Genomic DNA, 24,954 nt, shown 5'->3' on the forward strand with positions numbered 1-24,954 from the left:
AGCTAACAGCATTAACATTTGTGTCTAAGAAAATTTCAGCTCAGTTATTTGCCACTGAACAACTTCTGAATTTGTAAGGGATGTTCCTATTCAGACAGCACTGCTGGATTCCACATGAATTAACACCATTCTGTATAACACCCAGCCCAGGTGAGACGTTCTCTGTTGGAAAGCATCTCAGTGGCTGGAAAACCATCCCACTCTTTGCAGAGCACTCTTAAATGGCAAATTTGCTTTCCAACAATAGGGCTGGGTTTTGTTTTCTTTGTTTTAAAACATTAAGCAGGTTTCTTTAGGAGCTGGACTTGGTGATCTTAATGGGTCCCTTTCAACTTGGTTTATTCTATGATCCTGATTTTTCTCCATCTTCTATCTGGACAAACTGGGGAGGTTTTTATTCTCCAAACACAGTGGAAAAAAAAGGGAGGCTATAAACAATGCCACTCTTTAAACACAATCTTATCAACTGAGCAGGTAGCAGCGATTCTTATTGACAGGAAGGCAAAGAGGCACACGCCAACATTTTGTGTTTCCCTGCTCTATATATTTACACGGGGGGGATTCAAACAAGCATTCTTGCTGCTTTCCTTAGGCTCTCTTCCACCTTGCAAAGCTCAAAGCACACCTTCTCTCTCGAGTCCAGCAGGATATCCGCATTCACCACCACCCTTTTTGTACACACTGAACAACACTTTTCCCTCTGTGAACGAGTTCTAAGCGATGCAGCCCTAACAAGATTCACACTGCCTCTAACCAAGCATGCCTATTCTTCATTAAACACCAGAAGAAGAGACAGCTAATTGTCAAATTTCGCATGAATAGATCCAGTGGCCCTGAGAGAATACATTTGACACCGGGGAGCAGGTTCTGCAAGCTTATATAAAGACCGGAGGAAGCGGTTCTAAACAAAATTACTGAATAAATAAGCATAATAGAACATCTTCATTAGACAACTGGCATCAGCACACTGCTTCAGTCTTACAGAGAAAGCCACTTTAGTGTGCACACAGCTTTCCTACCAGATATCTGCATGATTATATGATCGGTATGGCTAAAATGCAAGATAGCTGCATGGTGAGTGAATCCTTTTCCCTAACCTGGGAGTGCTCCATCACGTTCCCCATGGCTGCAGATTGGAATGCCAGCATCGCCAGCAGTGGAATAGGGGGAGGAAGGGAAGAGTCCGGTTTATGGGCCAAGCAGCAAGTTAATGCATCTCTACACAGACCAGACAGGAAGCAGGGGGGAAGGGTGATCTGTCTGATGCATTAGATCATAAAGGCGGTCATAATACTAACTACAAAGCAGCACTCACTAAGACCATAACTTTTTCATGAATGAAGCCATTTGCACATCACACACATTTCGCAGAGGCAGTGGGAGTTGGCCACTCTGCTCTCCAGTGTACTTACATCACTCATCAGACCCTTAAACACCACAAGTTCTGCTTTCAATCTCTCAATCTTTTCATTTAACTCCTCCTGAAGAGCTTCCGCTTCCTGTGCCTCCTGCAAGAGAAAGCACACAAAAGAACTCAGAGGCCACAGGGCAACACACACTTCCTCACTTAACCTGAGCAGGGCTGATAAAGCATGTCACCACCCCCACACTGCACTCAGCTTCCAAGCATTCTCTCTAGCACACAGCAATGCATTCAGCTGCTGGGACAACAGGAAGGGTTTTAATTAAAAGACAACAACTGCTAGAATGATTATTAGCACAATGAAAGGTGGAGAGAAAGCATGTGCTATTCAGCATGTGCTATTTGCACTGAGTGCTGTGGTTGGTGGGCATGGTGGGGATGGGTTGATGGACAGACTTGGTGATGCTAAAGTCTCTTTCAACCTGAAGGCTTTTAGGGTTCTATTCTAAGCTCACCTCTCGCAAGGTTTCTACCATAGACTCCAGGCTCATTCTTCTTGTCAGTTCCTCTTCCCATCTGAAAGATAAGATGTGCAGATGGAGTGTTAAATGTGGGAAAGGAGGTATTTTTTTTCCATATCACAAGTTCTCTGCTTGCTGTAGGATGATGACAGCTATTTCAAACGTCAAGCAGATGGTCCCCCCTCATTTATACACCCTCAAACCAGGGATGTAAGTCTATAAAGGAACAGAAGTGAAATTAGCTCTCGTTGGGATCAACACCCTTCCTACAGTTCTGCGCAATATTTGGTTCCAAATAAGGTGGGAAATGTTCAGAGCAACAGAAGGCATTTGAAGTTGAACCACCCAAATCAGCACTCTCACTATTCACCTGTTCAGTCCAATCAACTCAAACTACATTCATGTTCTCTACATCAAAACCTGCAAGAACCTACAAGCCTCTGCCACGTCCCTGCAGTCTCAAGTAGAGCACCCAGATGAGCGTCTCTGAACGCAGGGCATACACAGGACTGTGAGGGTACAAGGAAAGGAATTACATCATCACAGAGTAATTAAACCTTATACTATGAGCATCGTTTGGGTACAGAACCATTAGTTGATGGGCATGGTGGGTTGGTGATGTGAGTGGTCCTTTCCAACCTTCATGATCCAATGGTTCTGTAGTGCCACAGGAGACCTGCCTGGTCCATTATAACAGAAGGAACTGTGTGTTCACTATCAATGATCCAACAAACATTGGTAACCATGTGACTGAAACACTCACATGAGCATCACCTCTGAGGACCATCATAATTTCTGTTGCCATTTCCACTTCTTTTTTCCTTGTAGGGACCAAAACACGATCAAACAACACACTGAAGGGTGAATTTAATCCCATCTGAACTGGAAGGTGAGGAGGATGATCTCCTGCCTATTGCAGCTTGCACAACTTGAGGCAGCTGAATGGGTTACAGCTCACTGCAGCAGCACCACGATGACATGCTGGCTGCTCCTGCTCCCTCCTGCCTTTGTGCTGCAGCAACAGCCAGCAAAACAGCATGTACACTCACCCCTTACAACCCATGGCTGATTTACGCAGGAAGGTTTGTGGTGCATCTTTTTACCAGCAAGGATTTACTGCCAAGCAGGGTAAAATATTTAGGCTGAAATCTGCATTTGTCATCAAATATTTTCGCTTGTATTTCCACATCCTGTTTCCTTTCTGTCTGCTGATTACATGTGTGCTCCCTATAAAAATAGCAACTTGGCTTTCCACATTTAATATTCAAGTCGAGAAGGTGAAATTAAAGCAGACAGTTGTACTGCAATCTATGATAGGCTCTTTCAGATACAGCAGTGCTGCTGGGCTCAAATCACTCCTCCTGGTCATGCAAGTCGATGCTGGCACTGCATGCTGCTCCTCTAGGCTTTAATTGCTCCATCAGGAATAGAGGCTGCATTCAGGTTACCCTGCTGTATTACCTGCATTCCTATATGAGCTCTGCAGTGGAGGGATGTGTTTTCGGGAGCTGGAGCTGCATATTTGGAGCGGCTGTGCCAAAAAGCAAGCAAAAAGGATTAGCATTCCTCCCCAGCAGTTCAGCCATGCTGGGAAGCTGCCAAAATTACACATCTCAAACGTCTGCTCAGCCCAACCTCCCTCATCCTGTAAAAAAATTCCAGCCGTTCCATTTCTTCTCTTTATGCCACTTAAAGTGCATTTCGCAGAGCAGTGATTTACAGCCCTAATTCCTTTCCTTTAGACTCAGAGAGAAGGAAAAGGCTGCCCTCTCTTACACACAACACACCTCACTCTGGTTTCTGTTTCTCTTAATTAGAGGAGCCATCGGGTCATTGGTAGGGAAGAAGGGAAAGGAGAAGGCTGGGAAGCTGGAGGAGTGACAATGAGGCAGTTGATTCATTCTCCGTTTAAACTTCCAAGCAAGTGAGACAATAGAAAGATTGCTCATTCATATGATCATGCTCTATTTGCTGTAACACACAGGACTTTACAAGGGACTTTGGCAGCTGCTATCACACGCTCCAACAAATGCAACAACAAGCCACTGAGAAGATGCTCAGTACGGCACCAGCATCATTAATAATCAATGTGCTCCAAGTTATCCTTTTAATACCATTTTATGTTAATCAATACCTTCTTGATACTGATTTAACAGCAGAAGAGGTGGTCACTGGGGTAGTGCAGAGGAACGCAGAGGTATGGCTGTACTTTATGATCTCAGTGGTCTTTTCCAACCTTGATGGTCCTATGGCCTTCCCCAAGGCTCAACCACTGCCTGCTGTATCAGAAATACATAGCACAAGCCTAGCCATGCTTTTTCCCCGCTTTTCCCACCTACCAAGGGTGCTTTAGTCATAGCCACCACCCCCCGAAAAAAGGCTTTTGTGCACTGGAGCAGATCCGGACCCATTCCCTTTTAACAGATGTGACATGTTACATTCCAGCAGCGTGCAGTCACTGCAGCTCCAGGCCCCAAACTACTTCTGCAGCCTGTGATTAAGAGTCAATGTCTTGCGTAGCTTAGAGGAGAACAAAGGCTGTTTGCTGTCTTTAAAGGGAAGAGCAGCGTTGCAGGGCTATTAGACAAACAATACTCACCAGCAGTCAGCTAGGATTAAAGTTGCTTAAAGCCTTATTCCTGTAAAGCTGAGTCACACTGCAAACTTGTGTGTTTCCTTTGAAATTGGAAGAGCAGATACATCAACACTGGTAAAGGGGGGGGTATCCCAAGAACTCAATGGTATCCCCTAAGATCTTCACCAAAGTACACAAACCTCAGCATTCACGAGGTCAACACAACAAGCTTCCAGTCTTTCTCCTGTATATCTGCACCAACCAACCCGAGCTTAATTCTTCTCCCTCTATATCATCAGAGTGAATATCAGAAGGAGAGAACTGCCCATCAGATTCACAATAGCTATTGAGGAAAGGGAGATTTAGAGACATTTGCCTCTGCAAAAACTGCTCGGTGAGTTTCTTTCATGAATGCAGTACAGTGTTATTTAGACAACAGACAAGATGCTTGCAAAATAAGCCAGATATAAACATGCAGCCTTAAATATGCTTTTGCTCAAGGCAAATAGAGCAGCTGATCCTTAATGATGCCTGATGGCATCCACTGCACTCTTTCTTTCATTAAAAACACCTTTCCTCAAGGGAGCAAAACCCTCCTCAAATAACATTTAATGACAGTATAGGTCTGGACTTGGAATCTTTCAACTCTGCCTTTTCTTCAGTTTGCAGGGAGATGAAGAAAAAGCAAAGAGCTGAAGTCTACAATAGGAAAGAAAGGAAGTGTGTATTTGAACAATGGCTGAAGAATGCTCATGGACATACATGACTCCAGTTGGTGTTGAGTGCCTGATGACTCCAGTTGGCTTTCCTTGCACGCCAAGGCACCACCAATCCATTTTTGGGCATGAGATGCACCCAGCCTTGCTCACCTGTAAGAAATCTATCACCTAAGCTGCATTCTCTGTGGCACCACACCTGCAAGGAAGTGGAGAAAACACCCACCCCATGGCAAGACCAAGCCATTCCAATGGAGACACGTTCCTTTGTGCCAGCACCGCTTGTTCTTTTGTGCTCTCAGCCCTTTGACGCCCATCCCTTGTTGATGGCAGCTCCAAATGGAAGGTGTGCTGCCTGCTCAACACCTCTGGCACGGGATTGAACACCGTGCACTGCCCAACCCATTTCATCACCCCACATTACTCACGGTTACGCACCGGGGCTGCAGCAACATGCCCACTAATCCCCTTTCCACCACCTAGATCATAACTATCAACATTACACTTCATAACTCCGGTCATTATATGCTGATTTCACTTAACGGCCCCTCAGAAGTCAAACTATGGCACTCCCACACATGAGGATGCTAATCCTGTGCATGGCTGGAGGCAGAATATGGGCAGGGCACGTAAGCTGGGATGCACACCGGGCTAAGAGAGACCATTTGGACTTTTTTAGGTGGATCTGAGGCTTTCTGGAGATGTAAACAAATCTTTACACTACAAAAAACCCACTTTCTGTTCTGTTGAGTCAAAAAGCCAACCAATGTTCTCCTTGTTTTTAGAATCCATTTTGCCATCCGGTCTGTTTTGCACTAAGTGAGCTGCAAGGTCATGTTAAGCAATTGCTAACTGTGAACAATTAGCTTGCTCACAAATGCTACCTCTTGATTAAGAGAGCTTTTGCCACACAGGGATTCTCCTAGACGATCCCAAGCACAGACCACTCTGTTCCCACATGCCCTGCCTTCGTATTGAAGTAAATTAAATGTTTGTTGATGGGCTCCATGTAAAACGTATTAATTTAATGTGCACATCTGATTCCATTAAAGGCTGGCTCTAACACAGCAGCAAGCAAGCAGTGCTCTTGAATGAAGTCATCTGTTGTTTGCAACAGGCAGAGCAGCATCCCAGCATCAGATCTCCCAAAGAACAGAGCAATGAGGGCGTCCATGCCTTGAACCTGTAGCAATGGTTGAGGCTAGACAGGTAAATTGCACTGTTAAAGCTCAGGGGGTTTGTTACAAAGGAGAGGTTAATATTAAAGCCCTCTTCTAGGCTCCATTCCTTGTGAAGGGAATTAGTGGAAGAACTTACTATACAGAAGAGCATTGTGTAATTATACCTCTTGATTATATTCATGTGGAATGATGATCGAGCCTGTTAATGGAACCACAATAAAAATCAGCTGCGAGTTCATTTGTTCATTAAGTTCATTAAGCCACGCATAATGTCACAGGAGCTCAATAACTTCAAGCAGCAGCAATATGCTGGCATTCCTTTAGAGAGCAAATGGTGTTGCTTTTCTTACACTGGGAGAATCTACATATAATAGTGTAAGATTCAGAGCCAAATGTAATGCATCTTAAGTGACACAGCTACAAGACACCTCCTGTATGACAACCCTGCAATTAAGTTCTCACTCTAAAGCACCTTTTGATACCCAGACAGGCCTTGTTTTTTGCACGTGCACCTTGGAGGTCTTCCATTGACCACTGCAGGGTTGGACGTGGTCTTAGTGGTCTTCCCCAGCTATTAATGGCTTTGTAACCTAAGCCTGCATGACTCTGACCTGCTATTCTGCAGCTGTGAATGATTACAGTTAGATTAACACATTAACCACACCTCCTACCACCCACAGCCATACACCCTCCTGAAATGGACCTGATTAGGTAAGGCAATTCCATTTTGTGTTACCTGCAAGCTCACAGCATCCCTACATTTCTACACAGCTCCTCCAGCTCAGGTCAGGCGTGTGGAAATCCAAACAGCTTGGGAGGAATGGAGCTTAATGGACCTTAAGGAGCAAAACCACACAAGGCCTTTGCCTATATGGTTATTTCTCTATGAAGCATCCATACTCTGGAATCAGAATGTAATTAATTAGAGTCACATTTACCTCTGGAGCTCACCAGCTCCTCGAACCCAACTGTTTCCTGCATTAAGAGATTTCTGGTCAGTCGATAAGATAGCAGCAAACCTCATGATGTAATGCACAATACATGAACTACTACACGAAGTTAACCAAACACTGCTTTCCACAGCCTCCTCCTATATTTGCCAGTGCTGCAAAGAGCCTGTATGAAAGCAGGAAGGATCAGATAGAGCTGGATGTGCTGAGCTCAGAGAGCTGGGCATAGCAGTCTGCAGCCAAGGGTTCCAGCAGGATTAATGCTTGTTCTTTCCCACTCAGCACCAGCAGCTTAAATTCATTTCTCACTCCTGTCTAAATCTTCTTGACGGTGTTTACAACCCCTGAACAAATATACTTCTCTTAAGCATGAACAAACAATTCTGCAGCGTGGCAATTTTTGACAGCTGAAATGCCATTTTGTCCAGTGGTATAGAAGACCCTGGGGAAGGGGAGAAGGATTTGTTCAGTAACGTGAGAACACAGGGCTGCCTGCCTTCCATTTTGCAGTGAGTAACTGAAGCTAACCCAGTTCAGCTCCTCACAAAAGAGCCTTGTGGGGAGGGGGGGAAGCAATTTAAGAACATGCAAGGCCTGAGGGTTGGAGGGTGGGCAGGGAGTTCAACATTTACTCTGCACAAAGAGCAAGAGTGAGGATACAAGTGAGAACGAGGAGCAAAACCATATCAGTATCTTAAGATGAGGTGAAGATGGAAGGGGGAAAACAGAAGGGGAACCACTCAAAAGCTTCCATCTGCAGAGCTCATCAGTCAGTCCTGGCTGGTGGAGCCCCTGCAGAACACAGCAGCAATGAGCTGCTCCTGTGCATGAACACAACGAGCCCCTTATCTCCTTTGCCACCCAGGTATAGAGGAGACAACTGCGAGCGCAGCTTATGGAACAGCCACAGCAAAGAACATTACATCCCTGCGAAACTGTTGTCATAACTGCAGATAAAGTAATTACTCTGAGTCATTTTGAAACAGGTAATCTCAAAAGCACAGGATTACACGACTGCATAGAGCTGCTAGCTACGAGTTAATTATCAAATGCTCAATTCCCATGTAAGGAAATCTCCAACAAACACAAGCACTACAAACACCGTGCATTAAAGGCAGCTGATCGTGTATAGACATTTCTTTTGCAGCTACATCATTCTGGTAGGCAGCGTGTCACAGACATCCAGGTGCTCGGTCCTAATGCTTTGCAAACTGCTCTCTGAGATTTGGCCAAGTCAATGTGTTATTCCTGTCTATATTTCCAAATATTTCCCAAACAGAGCGACAGATGCTGCAAAACTCAAGCGAAGCACAAAGAGCAGAAGGGAGACTATGAGCCTAAAGATGTGCTATGTGCTACATTCCGTTATAAGGGTCTCATGTAGACATGTACAAGCATCTCTGAGCACAGCATAGGGTTGAAAAGGACCACAATGATCATCCAGTTCCAACCCCCTGCTGTGTGCAGGGTCACCAACCAGCAGCCCAGGCTGCCCAGAGCCACATCCAGCCTGGCCTTGAATGCCTGCAGGGATGGGGCATCCACAGCCTCCTTGGGCAAAATGAGAAGCATTAGTTTGACATCTTGATATAGCGTTTATTTCCTAACCCTCCAACAGCAGGGCAGGCATGGTCACCAATGCAAAGCTGCAAAAATCATATTGCATTTATTGCACGGCCTGCTCAGCACCTCAGATTCATTTAGAGAGAGCCTGGTGCAAGCATTAATGTGAGCAACTCATAGAGCTGCAATGGGAAGGCTGGGGAAAACAAGCTCAAAGAGACCCCGTGCACACAAAGGGGACTGTGAGCTGCAGAATACAGTGTGCCATTATCACCGTGTCCCAAAAACGCCACGTGATTCCTTTGGGCAGCTCATCCCCATCGTCTGCATCATTACTGACATAAATACAGGCTGCAGCGGAGCAGAACGGAGAGAGAAAGGTTTCCTCACCCAAATTGTCAGGTTGGACTTTTGGATGGGAGGTACCGAGAAGACTTTAGCACTCAGTTTCAGGAAGAAAAAGTGCTCAGTGAAAGGGGATTATTATGACTGAGTCACGTTATAATCACAGAAGAATCCATCCATTGTTGAGAGAAACTCAGAAATTGCTTCATGCTCATCATTTCATTGCAAGAGATGATGATAGGCACCAGCATGCCCAGGGCATCACCATTCCCCCCCCCCTTCAATTATTAGTGCTTTTTGATTTATATATATTTAAATCCCCATGTAGGAGACACTCCAAGACCTGGTACAAATATTAGCACTCTGGGGGCAGGAGGAGAATAGAAAAACTAAGCAAGGCACGCTTTGCTCTCTTAGCAAAACAAAGCTGCTTGCCAAAGCCTGGCAGCTGAGGAGACAAGTAGTTACAGGAGAGATTTAGAGCCATAATAAGGTCTAATGCTAAGCTGTCGGAAAGAACAGGCAAACTTCTGTGGCATGAATTTCCTTTCTATTTGCTATAAACACCTAATGAAAGCTTTCATGAATGTCCTCTTGGAGGCTGCCAAGTTAAAACGGTGCATTATCTCAGCTGATGCACATGACTGCGTGGAAGATCCTTACATCACAGCTCTAAGCAGTAACTGAGCAAGCTTTTTAACTAAGGGCAATTTTTCCCATGTAGGGTGAGGATTATTGCTTTTCAGCATTGCCTTCGGACCTCACAGCAATGCTATGGAGGGTAAAGGCTGAGCTCTGTGTGTCTCCTGCGTGGAGCAGGGAGTTCTGAGTAACACTTACATAAGAAGTCTTCACTGAGTCCCCCTGACCTCAGAGCTGGGTTTGCTACAGGCAGCCAATCCTCATCTGTGTTGTAACCACACTGTGACCACCGTGGAGCACTTCTGGAAGGCACAAGCCTTGATAAGACCAAGCAATAAATAGAATTGCAATGATTTCTCTGCAGAATGGAAGCAGAGCTCCTGCTGGAGTGTAGTGCTGTCAGGTCTGTGTTCACTTCTGCAGTTCCTCAGCCTGAAAAGCCAAGAGTAAACACTAAACCTCTCTCTACCCTCCCTCTCCCCCCACGTCCTCAAAACCAAGAGCCAGACGTTGTCTTAATCTCTGCCCCAACACTGAAGGCTTTGTTGAACCCAATAAGGCTGCTTTATCAACTGAGATAACCCTTATCAGCTTTCAGGAAACCAAAGTGGCAGTTGAGATACACAGCAAAGCCTTCACACTGTGTTCCTATGCACTCAGCTTTATCTTACCTCTATTTTATGAGCTGGATTATCTTTGCAAAGGTGAATCACAGAACCTTTAAAGTCAGAAAAGACCTCTATGATCATCCAGGCCAACTGTTCACCCACCAACAACATTTACATGCAACATCAGGGCTCTAAAACTGCAAAAGCAAAAGGTAGGAAGTAAACAGCTCTTTAGAGCCTGCTGTGATACTTGAGGAAACACACAGCACTCCTGACACAGCCCTCCAAGAACTGTGAGGGTGCTTACTGTGTTTAAGCTGCTTTAATCACTTCAGTACAATGGGCAGATTAATTTAGTTTAGTATTCCTAGCTAATTACGGTGACTGGTCTTTATAGTAGTACCATTAAACAGCAGTACCCTGCCATTTCAATGGGAGCAAATTAATAAAGATGACACCAAGGAGGATACAGCATTCAAGCTCAGGCATTTTTCAGTGTGTGGAGATCAGCCTTAAATTCACACCACCACAATGGCTGTTTTTGTTGTAGCATCAATTCCCAGTGACATAACTTAATGCACAGATAGACAATGAGGGATGAACAGAGGCTGGTGTTGGAGATCTGCTTTGCAGAGCAAATGCTTACATTACCTGAGCTAAATGAGCAACGTGGTTATTAGTGGGATGCAAAGCTCCGGCAGTGGAATGCTTGTGCTATTTAGGGAAGGGAAAAGAGATGATGGAGGGCTGAGGAGCTGCAGGACAAACTTGGTTTGAAGGCAGCAGGGCTGTCAGAAGCAGCGTGGCTGGCAGTGAGCTCACTGCCTGCAGCTCCAGGCTGAGTCACAGCCCCAAGCCCAGCTAACCCAAGGGACGGCTGTCCCCAAATGAGCTTACTGAAGTCCCAGAGCTGTTTTGGAAGGGCTGAAATCCTTCATGGCATCGCTGCAGGAGGGGTTTCGTTCCCAGGGTCGTTTTGTTCCTGCTGGCAGCCAGCAGCTCCACGTGCTGGGTAAAGAATACAGATTAGTGGGAAAACATTGCCCTGTGAATTACGAGTTCTTAAGGGCCTTGCACTCCTTTTTCCTCCCTTTCTTTTTGAGAGTGGAGGGTTTCAAAGCGAAGCGGAACATAAAGACAACCAGAGGTCAGGGATGCTGGTGGAGTCATTGGGGAGGTATTTGGGGTAAGAGGAAGGACAGAACTCAGACTGCTCAGTGCTTCATCACAGCCAATGCTTTACAGGAAGAGCCATGGGGGGGTTATGTCACATTGCCTTATGCCTGCAAGGGGGAATTCTGTTTTTCACCCTGAGAACCGGCCCTGAGAGCAGCAGTGGGGCTTATTAGAGTGCAAGCCAATGCTGCTTTTGCATGCTGACCAACACCACTTGTAGCACAAAAAGCAGGAGAGGGATTCTCTTATGTGTTAAGGACAACACTAATAATTTCATTTCTAAGTTCCTGAACTCACCAGCAGGCACTGGGAAACCACTGGGATTTTTCATGCCTGCTTTGAAGCAGAGAGACCCAGAGACAGCCAGGGATTACAAAATGCCATACACATGACTTCTTTCTTTCGCACCAAAACCAAATGCCACCCTCCAATGTGAGTCATTAACCAGCAAGCGTGGGCATCTCCAACCTCAAACCAAGGCTTTCCAGCAATATATCCAAAGCATTATGATCTATCAGTGCATCCAAGCTCACATCACACTCTCTTTCTCCTCTATTCTGAAGATAAAATGGAGATGCATTCAATCACATCGCTTACAGCTCACACTGGACACAGCCCATAGGCATGGCAGTCATGGGTTGATGGTTGGACTTGGTGATCTTGGAGGTCTTCAACCTTAATGGTTCTATTTAGGGACACATTCAATGGGCACGGTGATGGCGTGTTGATGGTTGGACTTGGTGACCATAGAGCTCTTTCCTAACCCTAATGATTCCATGAAAACAGCTGGACTTTATGTTGAAAATAGAGACTTGAGCCAAAAAGAGCAACATCCTGTGAATACTTCCAGCAAACTGAGAATAGTGAGTTAGTCACAGAGAAGGAAATGCAGGCAGCTAACTTAAGACCTGGCAGAGCTTCACCACAAATGCCCAACCACAAAAAAGCAGCCATTGAGTTGTCTATGGGCTCAGCGCTTCCTTCAGCTCCATCCCAGTGCTCACTGCAGAAAGGCTGTGATTAGCCATGATGAAGAGCTAGAAATAACTCGGGTTTAGGTTTGTTTTCGCCTCACCCCTATGCTGGAAGGGTCTTGGGGTTGATAAGTTGGAGATCAGAGGCACGTGGGGGTTTTGCAGCCCCATAGCTGAGTTCCCTGCCTGGTTATTCCCCTTCACCAAGTCCGAGGCTTCCCACCGTGAGTCACTGAGGAATAAAAGGCCAATTCAACACACACAGAAAGCGTCGTGGTTCTCTTTCAACAGGGGAAGCCACTCTTTGAAGAGCACAGCCCAAGTTTCTCTGAAACTCACGCACGACGTGGCCATTCCTCCCTCTGATCCAATTCATCTGCAAGTTCGTCCTTTTAATTGGGGTTCTGAGCTAATAGCGAGGCAAAGATAAAGCACAGAATGAATAGCTAATGTGCTATTTGAAATCAGTCTTAGCAACTCAACTCTACCCCTAGTGATTCCCATTCCAAGCCAGTTTAATAAGGTACAACGTTCATCTGGTGTAAGTATTTAACAAATAGAGCCTCGATCCCTTGGTTCTGTGTAGCACTGCTGGATAGAAGGATCAAAAGGAGCCCTGTGTTCTCCTCCCAAACTCATCCTGCATTACTACACCCCAGAAATCCCATTCTCTTGCCCTTGCAGGGTGAGTAAATTCCTCTTTTTAAGACTGAATATCCCAGGGGTGGGCACTTAAAGGTGGGCAGTTGGAGCAAAGGTCTTCTCCAGCCTTATTGATTCACATCTATGAGGGGTACCTGAAATCAATGACATGGGGCCGCATCCATATGGGAAGCGGCGCAGAACACAAACAACCTCACTGCAACACAACCACCCCTTATAAATATAAAGCTACACATCCCAGAGTTAAATACATCCCTATATACACCAGAATTAAACGTATACCCACATATATACGTGTGGCCTTTGCATCATTGCCAGCTCTGTAACCAACTGAAAGTCCAACCCCCAGGTGCTTCTGCTGACTGCATTCTTCTGGAGGGATAACAAAACTACTTGTTTCTGCTTGGCTCTATGCGTTAACATTTGCATCTTGTTACCACTGCTTTAAAAGTCCTCAGCCGTTCCTCCAGGGCTTCTCTTAAGCACGTTTTTATTAAGTTCCCCCCCTTTAAAACATGAGACCCGGTGAGTTTTGACACGCGGTGCCTTTGACAATGATCATCTTTGTCCTTTCCAGCTGCAGCAAATTTAAGATAATCTCTTTCTTCAAGTGGACTTGATTAATCTTCCCAACCAAATACCATCTTGGGGGTAAAACAATTATTTCCAGTCTAACCCTTGCTAAGAGTTAAGCCTGGGTTGGGAAAGACAACCAACATCTGGCCAGCTCAATATCTGCTCCAATTAAGAACAATTTTGAAACCATAATAGACAAATCTATTCAAGCATTCAGAGCAAAGCTTGCCACAGCAGTTAAAGGAAGGGAGAGGAATAGAATAGAGCAAGGCAGGACTGCAGCAGTGTTTCACCACGTCAGCAGAGCTCTGTTGGCAGAGCACACGGGTCTTAAAGGAGATCTTCAAGGCCTCTTCCAACCCAAAGCTGTGATTCCATGGTCTTTAAGGGCAGCTGAATGCAAAGTGTTGCCTCTTGCATGGCTTTGTAGGATTGCAGATCTGTATCAGAAAGTCCTGCATGCAATGAGCTTTATGCAGGCCCTAACACCACGAGGCTCATTATCCATTGGAAGATTGTTTCCCTAAATAACTTGAATATATTCCTGCAAGATAATGTCAACATGTGCCACAACAAAGAACCCTCCCCCTTGCAAACAGGCATGAACGCACTCACACCCACCTTTCCAAGGCTGCTGATAAACACAACACCACGTTAACCCAGGATAATAACACCAAACTGAGGCATCTAATGCAAGAACGGCACCGCCGACACCACAGCCCCATTGGTGAGCAGGGATGATGGTGCTCAAAGCCAACCCAGCCCATGGGGCACAATGACAGGGCATCCTGGTGACACAACACCCAGCCCCATTGCACTGCAGCTTCCTCCCATCTCCCTGGTACCAACCAAACAAACACAGCCCCACGGTGGCAGCTGAACAAAGAGGAAACCTTCTTTTTTCCATTGGATGTAGTGGGTGACCCAGTGCTTGGCAATGAAGGCACGGCAGATTGCAGGAGATGCATTGAGATTAGCTGCTAGTAATAAACACATAGGGCAGAAATCATTACCAGGGCAGAAATCATTACCGGAGCAGAATATTCCTACCTATAGATGCATCCTGAACCAAGTTAATTCACGAGTCCTGTTATAAAACAATGCAAATAAAGCCACACAATGCAGCTCTGTTATACAGGAGACATTCAGCTCCACCAGAGCTGCTCCCTAAAGAAATAAATAAAGGATTACATTTGCTCTCCAGCAAAAAAAACACAAAAGAAACACATTTTAAGCCCTAAAACACCCCAAAATGGGGGTGCTCACATCCATCCCATCACCCAGCAGCTCTCATGCAATGCAGGGATTTCCCTGCAGAATCCCATCTACCCTTTTTCTCTCTCTTTTATTCCTCCCTTGGCCTCCATCTCTACCACAGATGCGTTGAGCAGCAAACACAGCACTGCAAAAGGAACGTTATCCATCATTGGGGTAAAGAACATCATTTCAAACCCTCCCCAATAAGCTGAAGGGAATCTTGAGGTTCCCAAGGCTCACAAAGGCTGCCCGGGTGGCTTTTGTTTTGTTTTGATCAATTCAAAGCAGCTCCCCTTCACGTAAACCTTCCCCTGCAGTATTTGCAACCCAAATATTGCAGCACTGAGCTAATTGAAGAGAACCGGCGGACCAAACCGATGGCTGATTAAGCCACAAAATGAAGAACGAGTTCAATTAAGGAACAACGACCCGATGCGATTTGAACAACAGATTATTCCCCATCTCCAAAAAGGGGGTTTTGGAGGGGTTTTACAGCACAGCTGACAATGCTTGGAGCACGGAGCCTCCCTGCAGCACAGTGGATGCTGGCGGAGGAGCAAACCCTCCTCAATTATGGTCCCCCCCACCACTAAACCCATGAGCATCCTTCCTAAAGGGGGGAGCTTGGGCTGCCAGCATCTGGATTGTGATGTTGGGGGGCCCATCCTCCTGCCACCCAACCTGGGGTAAGGGGGGGGGGTGTTAAATCTCTTCTTTAAAGATCACGGTGCTGGTGGGGGGGGGCACTCACAAATCCCTTTTCCATAGGCTGTAAAGTGGGCCCCATCCCCAACTGGGGTCTCCAGATCCTGCCTCCAAAGGATTGTGGTGCTAAGGGACATATCCCTGTGCCCCCAGGGCTGAGCTACCCAACTGAGGGGACCCAAATCCCTCCCCCAGGAGGCCCATCCCCAATTGAGGGTCTCATATTCCCTTCCCAAAGGCTTCAAGGGGGGCCCATCCCACAACCCCAGGGCTCTGCCACACAACTGGGGGATCCCAAATTCCTTTTCATGGGGGCTTAGCCCTAGCTGGGATCCTCAAATCATTTCTTCAAAGGATCATGGCAAAATAGGGGCCTAACGCCAGCTGGGGGTCCCCATATTCCTTCTCCAGAGGATCACAGTATGAGGGGGACCCAAATCTCATCTCCAAAGGCTCCTGGTGCAGCCTAACCCCAATAGGGGTCTGTATATCCCTCTGCTCCCAGGGCTGTGCCATCTTATAGGGGAGGGGGAACTAATCTCTTCCCCAAAGGATCACAGAGCTGGGGGAGCCCAACTGGAGCCCCCAGGTCCCTTCTCTAAAGGAACACAGTGTTTGAGGACCCAATCCTAACTGCAGTCCCCACATCCCTTCTCCAGAGGAACATGGTGGGGGGTGGGGGGGCATCCCTTCTCAAACAGGTCACAGTGCTGGGATCCCACCTGTAATGGGGGGGGGGGCTCTAAATCCTTCCTCCATAGGATGGAGGTGTAACACAGGGCCTATCCCTGTGCCCCCAGCGCAATGCCACACAACCAGGAGGGCCCTAAATCCACTCTCTATAGGGTGTTGGGAGCCAATTGGGGATCCCTTCTTTGGATGCTGGGGGAAGGGTATTCATAACTGGAGGAACCCAAATCCCTTCTCCAGAGGATCAAGGAGCATTCAACCCTAAATAGAGCCCCTTGTAAAGGGAAGGGGGGGAGGAAAGGGGGGAGGAAGGGGGGGGTCCAATTGAATCCCACCCCCCAAATACCCCACTCACTTTCTCTTGTACTCGTCTCTCTCCCTCTTGACTTTGGCCAACACGTTGTAGAGCGCTCGGATCTCGGGTGTGATGGTATCGATCTGTACCCCGACCCCATCCGGATGAATCCACGATACACCGGGTCCTTGAACCGTTTCTAACCCACCACCACCGGTACGTCTCACTTGGGTGTAGCTCCATATAGTACCGGGTAAACGACTATAATGAGATGGAACCAAACCCGGTCCGGTGCCTGCAGACAGAGCAGTTAACGGGAGGCCTCCATCGGTTTGAACGGCCTGGTCCCGGTTGAAGGTCTTATATCGAAGCCGTCGGTCCCGTTCGCATTGCTGGGCCGCTAATTGTTTCTCTAACAGCCGGTTCCTCCGTTCCAACTCGTGCACTTTAGCCAGGAAACAACGGAACCTCACGTTGAGGCCTTTGAGGAGATGGATGTTAGAACCCAAATCGTTCCTCAGAGCCGCCGTTACCGGTGGGCCTCCCGCCGCTCCTCCAGCAGCCGGACCGGGTGAACCGCTTCCAGTCGTTGTGAGTCCGGGGGAGAAAGCACGGGCCATCTCACCGAATAGAAGCGAGTTCATGGCGGATGGGAACGGAGGGAGCGGCCGCCTCACGGGAGGGGAACGGCCGGTGTGAGGGGACGGGAGGGACGGGAGCTGCCGCAACCGCCGCACCGGCACTAAGCCCCGCCCACAACGCGAAGCCACGCCCACCGGCCACAAGCCCCGCCCACCAACGCTAAGCCCCGCCCCTTTATCCACAGCCGCCCTCCGCTCTGGCCACGCCCACTATTCTAGTGAGGCCACGCCCCCTTTGGGTGAGGCCACGCCCCCCCTCTGCATGTGTTGGTTGGGGGTCGTTTATGGGGGGGAGTGAGGAGAGCTGGAGGGGAATGGGGGATGGGGAGTCATATAGGGCCATTGGTGGGTATTGGGGAGGATATAGGGCTATTGCTGGGCACCATATAGGGCCACTGGTGGGTATATAGTGCCGTTGGTGGGTATTGGGGGGTATATAGGGCCATTGCTGGGCACCATATAGGGCCAATCGTGGTTATATAGAGCCATTGGTGGGTGCTGGGGGCTATATAGGGCCATTGCTGGGCACCATATAGGGCCATTGGTGGGTATTGGGGGGTATATAGGGCCATTGGTGGGTACTAGGGGCTATATAGGGACATTGCTGGGCATCATATATAGTGCCATTGGTGGGTATGTAGGGCCACTGGTGGGTATTGGGGGGTATATAGGGCCATTGGTGGGCACCATATAGTGCCATTGGTGGGTATATAGGGCCATTGGTGGGTATTGGGGGGTATATAGGGCCATTGCTGGGCACCATATAGTGCCATTGGTGGGTATATAGGGGTATGTGGTGGTATATGGGGGGGTATATAGGGTTATGTGGTGGTATATGGGGGGTTATATAGGGCTATTGGTGGGTATTGGGGAGGATATAGGGCTATTAGTGGGTATTGGGGGTTATATAGGGCCATTGGTGCGTATTGGGGGACATATAGGGCCATTGGTGGGTATTGGGGGGGTGTAAGGGCCACTGTTGGCCATCATATAAGTGCCATTTGGGTGGGTATAAGGGCCATTGCTGGGTATTGGGGGGTATACAGGGCATGTTGCTGGGCACCATATAGTGCCATTGGTGGGTATTGGGAGCATAAAGGGCCATTGCTTGGCACCATATAGTGCCATTGGTGGGTTCTGGGGGCTATATAGGGCCTATTGCTGCGGCATCATATAGGGCCATTGCGTGTGGGTATTGAGGGTGTATATAGGGGCCATTGGTGGTATTAGGGGATATAGGAGCCCATTGGTGGGTACTGGGGGGTAATATAGGGCCATTGCTGGGACCATATAGGGTTCAAGTGTGTGGGTATTGGGGTGTATATAGGGCCGTTGCTGGGCATCATATAGTGCCATTGGTGGGTATTGGGGGTATATAGGGCCATTGGTGGGTATTGGGGGGTATATAGGGCCATTGGTGGGTACTAGGGCTTGTATAGGGCCATTGCTAGACACCATATAGGGCCATTGGTGGGAATTGGGGGGTATATAGGGCCATTGGTGGGTACTGGGGGGTATATAGGGCCATTGCTGGGCACTATATAGGGCCACTGGTGGGTATATAGAACCATTGCAGACACCATATAGGGCCAGTTGTGGGTATCAGAGGCTATATTGGGCCATTAGTGTGTGCTGGAGGCTGTATAGGGCCACTGGTGGGTTTTCAGGGCTATATAGGGTCACTGATGGGTGTTAGAGGCTATATAGGACCACAGGTAGGTGCTGAGGGTTACATACGGCCATTGCTGGGCACCATATAGGGCCATTGGTGGGTACTGGGGTCTACATAGGGCCATTGGTAGGTTTTCAGGGCTATATAGGGTCACTGATGGGTGTTAGAGGCTATATAGGACCATGGGTGGGCACTGGGGGCTATATAAGGCCATTGGTAGGCACCATATAGCCCCCCAACTCCCATCAGTGGCCCTATGTAGAGCCATTGGTAAGTGCTGGAGGCCATAGAGGGCCTTGCACAGTGCCATCCTAAGTCCCAGATGAATCACACTGCATAAAACAAGCAAATAATTGTGACAGCCCTGGGACCACGCTCCTCACATGCTGATCACCTTCACATATTCTCCATATTTCTGCACACTGGGAGTTCCTACCATTATCTCTGCAATGGGACAACACCATCTCGGTGTCACCAACATCCCCTTCCGCGTGGAGATAACAGAAATGTTTTGGAAACAAACCCACAGCAGATACAAAGGGAGCGATGGGAGGTGCAGGTGACAGCACTGCAGGCAGAGCATGGCAGAGACACGGCCCTTGGTGATAGGTGCTAACATTGCCTGCTTCCCCAGTAACCAAATATTTGCATCAGCATTGAGAAGAGCAGGAATCACCCCAATAAGCCGGCACACTCATCACTATGGCATTTCATTGAGGCAATTTGACTTCACATCCCTCCCAGGGAGAGGCAAACCTTACCCCAGTTCTGAGCATCCCTTTGGCTGTAACACATCCCCACCTGAAGCCCGTCCTGTATGATCCCTATTGGAAGCAGCAGTGCAAGGCACTGGGTTCCCTTGAATAGCACCCAGTGGTTTTCCTACCCTCACGTCCCAAAGGTGGGACCCAAACATTGTGCTCAGAAAGCAGCAGTTTGGGCGGCCACATGGGGAGATAAATGACTTCTACATTGGAAAAACTGCAGGGAATCCTCCTTGATGCCCAGAAGCACTGGGGTGTGTTTGTGTTCGGCTGTAATGAAAACATACCAGGGCAACGGCTGTGAGAAACAAAGCAGAGGCTCAGCCCTGGTTTAGGAACATGGAGACTGAGGCAGAGGAGCGAAATAAGCACCTGCAGAGGTGAGAAGGAAAACAGCACTGTCACCCATCTGCTCACTGCCAAATCACAGCACATGCTCAGCACTAAAAGGCATCAAACGGGCCGGCGGGTTATTCATCCTCTGAAATAATTACTAGTTACAGTGACGGGACTGCGTTAGGATTGCAGAAATTCAAGTTCAAACAGAGATGAAGATGACAGGGAAAGCTTTATTGGGTTCCAGCTCAGCCAGGTGGCAGGTGGGCTACAGGACAGCAGTGGTAGAGGCAGCTTACCATCATGCACAGCTCGGTAAGAAGGGCAGGGCTGTGTTCAATGCAGGCACATGGCGCTGGGTCAGGGCACAGCAAAGTGCATGATTTACCAGCAGAGAGCAAGCACCCAGCTCTAGAAGCACGTGGCATCTTGTTTTCCATGCATTTTTCATAGCTGAAAACTGTACTGGATTAAAGAGAGGCGTGACACACAGCTCCCCTTGGCCAGGTGTGATAAGGGGTGTGTGTGTGTGCAATACATGGGTCTCTAAAGCTCACATCCCATAAGGGAAACCTGCTCTGTGAGTGCATCAGTGACCACTGCCAGTCTGCTCCCTGCAAGGCTTTTGCTTCCTATGTTTCCACAAAGAGCAGCAGCTCTGAAAGAAAAGATGGGAAAGAGCTTGGCATTTAGGTTAAAATACTCGTCAAACCCATCTTACTTATTGGTTTGATTTATTTAACTTCAAAGAGGTGCACACTAAAGCATTAAGATTTCCTAGTATGGATTCCTCTCTGTACAAGTTCTTTCAACCAGCTGAATACACAAAAGGCTTTACAGACAGAAGCACTGAAATAAAAAGATAAAACAAAGCTAAATTCCACATCACTCCAGGAAGAAAAAATCCTGTAGAAAATAAAAACAAAAGAAAAAATAAACAACAGGGGGGGGAAAATAAAACAACCAAACACAACCAAAACCAAACCAAAACCCCAATAAACTGCAGCACTCCTCAGGGAGGGATAGACTGCACGAGGAGGAACACGGGGATGGAAGGCAAGCTAGTGTGGTCTCTGTCCATCACTTCTGTGCCGGAGGCTCAGGGGATGGAATTCAAAAGATCTCTGAGGAAGCTGTCGGGGTCACTGATTTCTGATAGGAGTCCTTTAAACAGAAGAAGACAAGACAATAATTAGCTCCAAGAAGTGGTTTCTCCAGCCGACGTTACAGATTGGTGCTAAGGGCATGTGGATTCTAAGTTAATAATGACAGCTGCAATGTTATTTTTAAGTATGGACCCAACAAAGATAAACCCTCTGAATGCATGGGGCTGAGGTGTGTGTGTTAAAACCATGCAGGGAACAGAGCTGCTGCAGGGACCCAGTGAGCTCCATACATTGGAAAATGGGAGGCACTGGGAACTCTTAGCAGAAGAGCAGCTTCTCTGTAAGTGAGTTTTTAGAAGCTGGGGATAACGAAAACCCACCAGCTGGAACAATGATCCACTGCTTCACTGTCTGAAATGGCTTCAGACTAAAAGAGGGGAGATTTGAGAATGGATAGAAGGAGGTTTTTTTACACTGAGGGCCCATAGAGGTGGTACAGACACCCAAAATCAGGCTGGAGGGGCTCTGAGCACTGATGGAGATGTGGGTGTCCAGCTCAGTTGGACCAGGTGGCATTTAAGTGTTACCTCCCAACTCCAACCATTCTATGGTTCAGTGATTCATATACCCCCAAACATCCTTATGCTGTGATGTCAGCTATTTAACAGAGCAGGGGGAGGACGAGAAGATCAGGTGAGAGAAATTTTCCTGTCTGGGGATGCTCAAGCGTGTTTGGGAAATAGCTGAGGCCACAGCTGGGTGCCAAGGTCTCCTCCCCTCCCTGCAAACAAGTCGTTGCTGTGTCGGGAATGCTGCCGTCTGGAGTCACGAGTTGCATAAGGCAGCCTATAAAAGGGAAAGCAAAGTGCATTGCATGCTTACCAGCCACATCCAAAAACTCGGAAAACGTTTCGACTGGCATGAACTCCTCCTGGAAGGTTTTCAGAGCCTTGTCTGCAGCTTCGTGTATTGGCATGTCGTTGTGTCGGATGAACTCAGCAAGAGAGTAGGACCAGCCTCCCTCTGTGTTACTGGTAGGCACCTTCTGTAAGAGGAGAAAGAGGGACAGCTCAGTGCCAACCGGTCCAATGGACAACTTCAAGACTGACAACCATGCCCTGCTGTCACTGGATTTGTCCCAAACCCCATTACAAAGTCACCCCATTGATGACTTCCCAGTCTCTTTGTACAGAATGCAATGAGGTGTCTTCTCACCCTAATTATTTAACCCTTCCTGGAAGCTTTAAGCTATTTGGTGGATGTCCCTATCTGGTTCCTTACCCTCTCAACACCCTTGGTTGAAAAATAAGCAAGTGCACAAGTAGAACCTTTATGATTCTCTTACCTTGAACATGTTGTAAATGAGATCTACGAGGGCCCAGAAGAGAAGCCCAGAGCGGTACGTTGCGTATTCCTTCACCGCCTTATCTGCCAATCTAGAGAGATAATGAAATCCATCTTGGAGTTAATCACTTTATTATGCTTTGGTAACCCATGTGATGAATAGTGTGAAAGCTGAAACGGCCCCAAAGCTGTCAATAATGTGTGGGGAATGGCTCTTGGGGAGCTCTGCTATGTGCTCTTGGACACAAAACAAACCTTGGGCATCCTGCATTGGTTCCTGTGGCTGGGGAATTGCTTTACGAGCTGTACCTGCTGTTACCAAAGCAGGTGAGCCAATAAAAAACGTGTTTCATGGGGAGAAATCAAGCAGAGAGGGAAGTGAACTGCTAAGGCTGAGTGGGAAGTCAACAGCAAAGCTGGAAATATTATGCACAGCCCTCACTTGTATGTCCACCAGCTGCAGTATAGAATATTCCCAAAGAAATAACAAAACATGGCTCTCAGGCAATGGCAGAATCTGATCCTAGCCCCAAAAAGGAACCTTGGTGAAATGGAACAATTTCTGCTTAACGTTGCTGGATTCCTGTACGGCCATGGGAGGGTTTGTGCCTTGGGACGTCTACCATCCAGCTGCAGAAATGCTACAAAAGGAGCAGAGCTGTCGTGGTGCACCAACTCCCAAAGCTTGCAAGATGAATCACCAACAGGTTGTGGCACGGCAGAGCCTCCTGCCAGCAGCTCTCATGCCTTTGGAATTCTCTTGCACACTTTGCTCAGGTACAGCCACCTCCGTCACCAGCCTCTTCCAATCACTGCTCAAACGCTTTGAAAGTGGCCTTTTTTGGGTATCCAGAACCAGCCCAGCTGCTGCTGACAGCAGGAAGCAGGACAGAGGGTATCACAGAATGGCTTGAGTTGGAAGGGACCCTTAAAGGTTTTCTATTTCCAACTCACCTGCAGTGAACAGGGATAGCTCAATCATCTGACCATCACCTGCAATACGCTGCTGGGTGGCAGCTAGGCTTAATTATTTGAAGGCAAAGCAATTAGTAAAGGTGACTAAGTTTGCATGGGAAGAAGAGTAATGTAAAGCGAGGCTAATTCTAGGCTCCTGAATACTGCAAGCCAGAGTTTCTTTTCATGTGCCTGGTTTTGATCTAATTGCTGTCTGCTCCTTTAATTGAAAACTAAAAGGCCCTTGTAGGGTCAGTCTGGGTAGGTTCCTTCTGGAGCAGCTCCTCCATGTAATACTGCTACCTGGTCATTAATGTGAGCCATAGAATCAGGAAGGTCGGGAAAGACCACTAAGATCATCAAGTCCAACCACTGACCCATCACCTCCATGCCCACCAAACCATCTTATCCTCATTTGGGGAGGATAAATGGGGTATAATCTGTCAGAATTCATTAATCCCACATTTTTGACAAGGTTCTCCCCAGATCTGTTTCATACACAACAGCACAGAAAGGGTGCTGAGGTTACACCACCTGCACACAGGGCATGGGCACCATTTGCCACCTTCATTTAGCACAGTGTTCTCTGCATCCTCCTTAATGAGATTTCCTGGCCCTTTTTGGGAGCTGGAGGTGATGCTCAGCTGCTTTCAGATGCACTGATAGTTGCTATAGCAACTCTCCTGCATCTCTGCCACAGCAAGAGTGGAAGTGGGTCCCTGTTTCTATTCAGCATTCCAAAGTGCTGTGAACAGCAGCGTTCCCACTAACGCTCTGCACTGCTTCTAACAGGGAATGCTAATTTTAATCTACTGCATGCAGACGTATCTCACTGTTGTTACAGACACAAGCTCCCTCACCACTGAGATACTGGCACTTATCTGTGGAGTTTGGACATCCACCACCCTCCTCCTGACTTCCCACAAGAATAAATAAGCCGAGACCTTGGAAATCAGAACTGGTGTTATCAGTGGAAGGCTTTGTGCTCTCTTAGTCTGCAGAGATTAAAGAAAGCCCTTGAATAAACCTTGACATAATTCCCAAGAGCTATTTCTGAGCATTCTCCCTTGCAATCCCACAGACTGTGGAGCTGCTGGTGGTTCCTTCCACTTCAATCTGCTTTTATTGCCTACGTGCCTGGAGATAAGTTTGGAAAGAAACAACACCACGCATGGAGGGTTTCCAAGAACACCAGCAAACCCACACAGGGGCTTTGCTTCACCCATCTCTTCTGCAGACCACATGAAAGCATGAGCAAGCAACCCTCCAAGATAGCATCTCCTGTAACTGCTGCTCCCCCTTCCCAGCACTCAGGCAGAGGAATGGGAGCCAAGCAG

At 47.6% G+C, this 24,954-nt stretch overlaps 2 protein-coding genes across 8 annotated transcripts in view; both read right to left on the reverse strand.

The window, feature by feature from the left end:
* Nucleotides 1-17,561, reverse strand: part of IFFO2 (intermediate filament family orphan 2) — a 27,853-nt gene extending 10,292 nt beyond the window's left edge. For both annotated transcript variants that reach the window (XM_015882679.2, XM_015882678.2), the window contains exons 1-3: nucleotides 16,861-17,561; nucleotides 1,879-1,939; nucleotides 1,413-1,508 (exon numbers count right to left, since the gene is read on the reverse strand). In XM_015882679.2, coding sequence (XP_015738165.1) covers nucleotides 1,413-1,508; nucleotides 1,879-1,939; nucleotides 16,861-17,444 — 741 coding nt within the window. In that variant the 5' untranslated portion in view covers nucleotides 17,445-17,561. The remainder of the gene's footprint in view (nucleotides 1-1,412; nucleotides 1,509-1,878; nucleotides 1,940-16,860) is intronic.
* A 2,865-nt stretch (nucleotides 17,562-20,426) lies between these two features.
* Nucleotides 20,427-24,954, reverse strand: part of UBR4 (ubiquitin protein ligase E3 component n-recognin 4) — a 66,431-nt gene continuing 61,903 nt past the window's right edge. For all 6 annotated transcript variants that reach the window (XM_015882452.2, XM_015882451.2, XM_015882450.2 and 3 more), the window contains 3 exons: nucleotides 22,665-22,755; nucleotides 22,202-22,364; nucleotides 20,427-21,377 (listed from right to left, as the gene is read on the reverse strand). In XM_015882452.2, coding sequence (XP_015737938.1) covers nucleotides 21,313-21,377; nucleotides 22,202-22,364; nucleotides 22,665-22,755 — 319 coding nt within the window. In that variant the 3' untranslated portion in view covers nucleotides 20,427-21,312. The remainder of the gene's footprint in view (nucleotides 21,378-22,201; nucleotides 22,365-22,664; nucleotides 22,756-24,954) is intronic.

This window comes from Coturnix japonica, chromosome 21 (genome assembly GCF_001577835.2).
Source record: "Coturnix japonica isolate 7356 chromosome 21, Coturnix japonica 2.1, whole genome shotgun sequence".
Classification (NCBI taxonomy): Eukaryota; Metazoa; Chordata; class Aves; order Galliformes; family Phasianidae; genus Coturnix; species Coturnix japonica.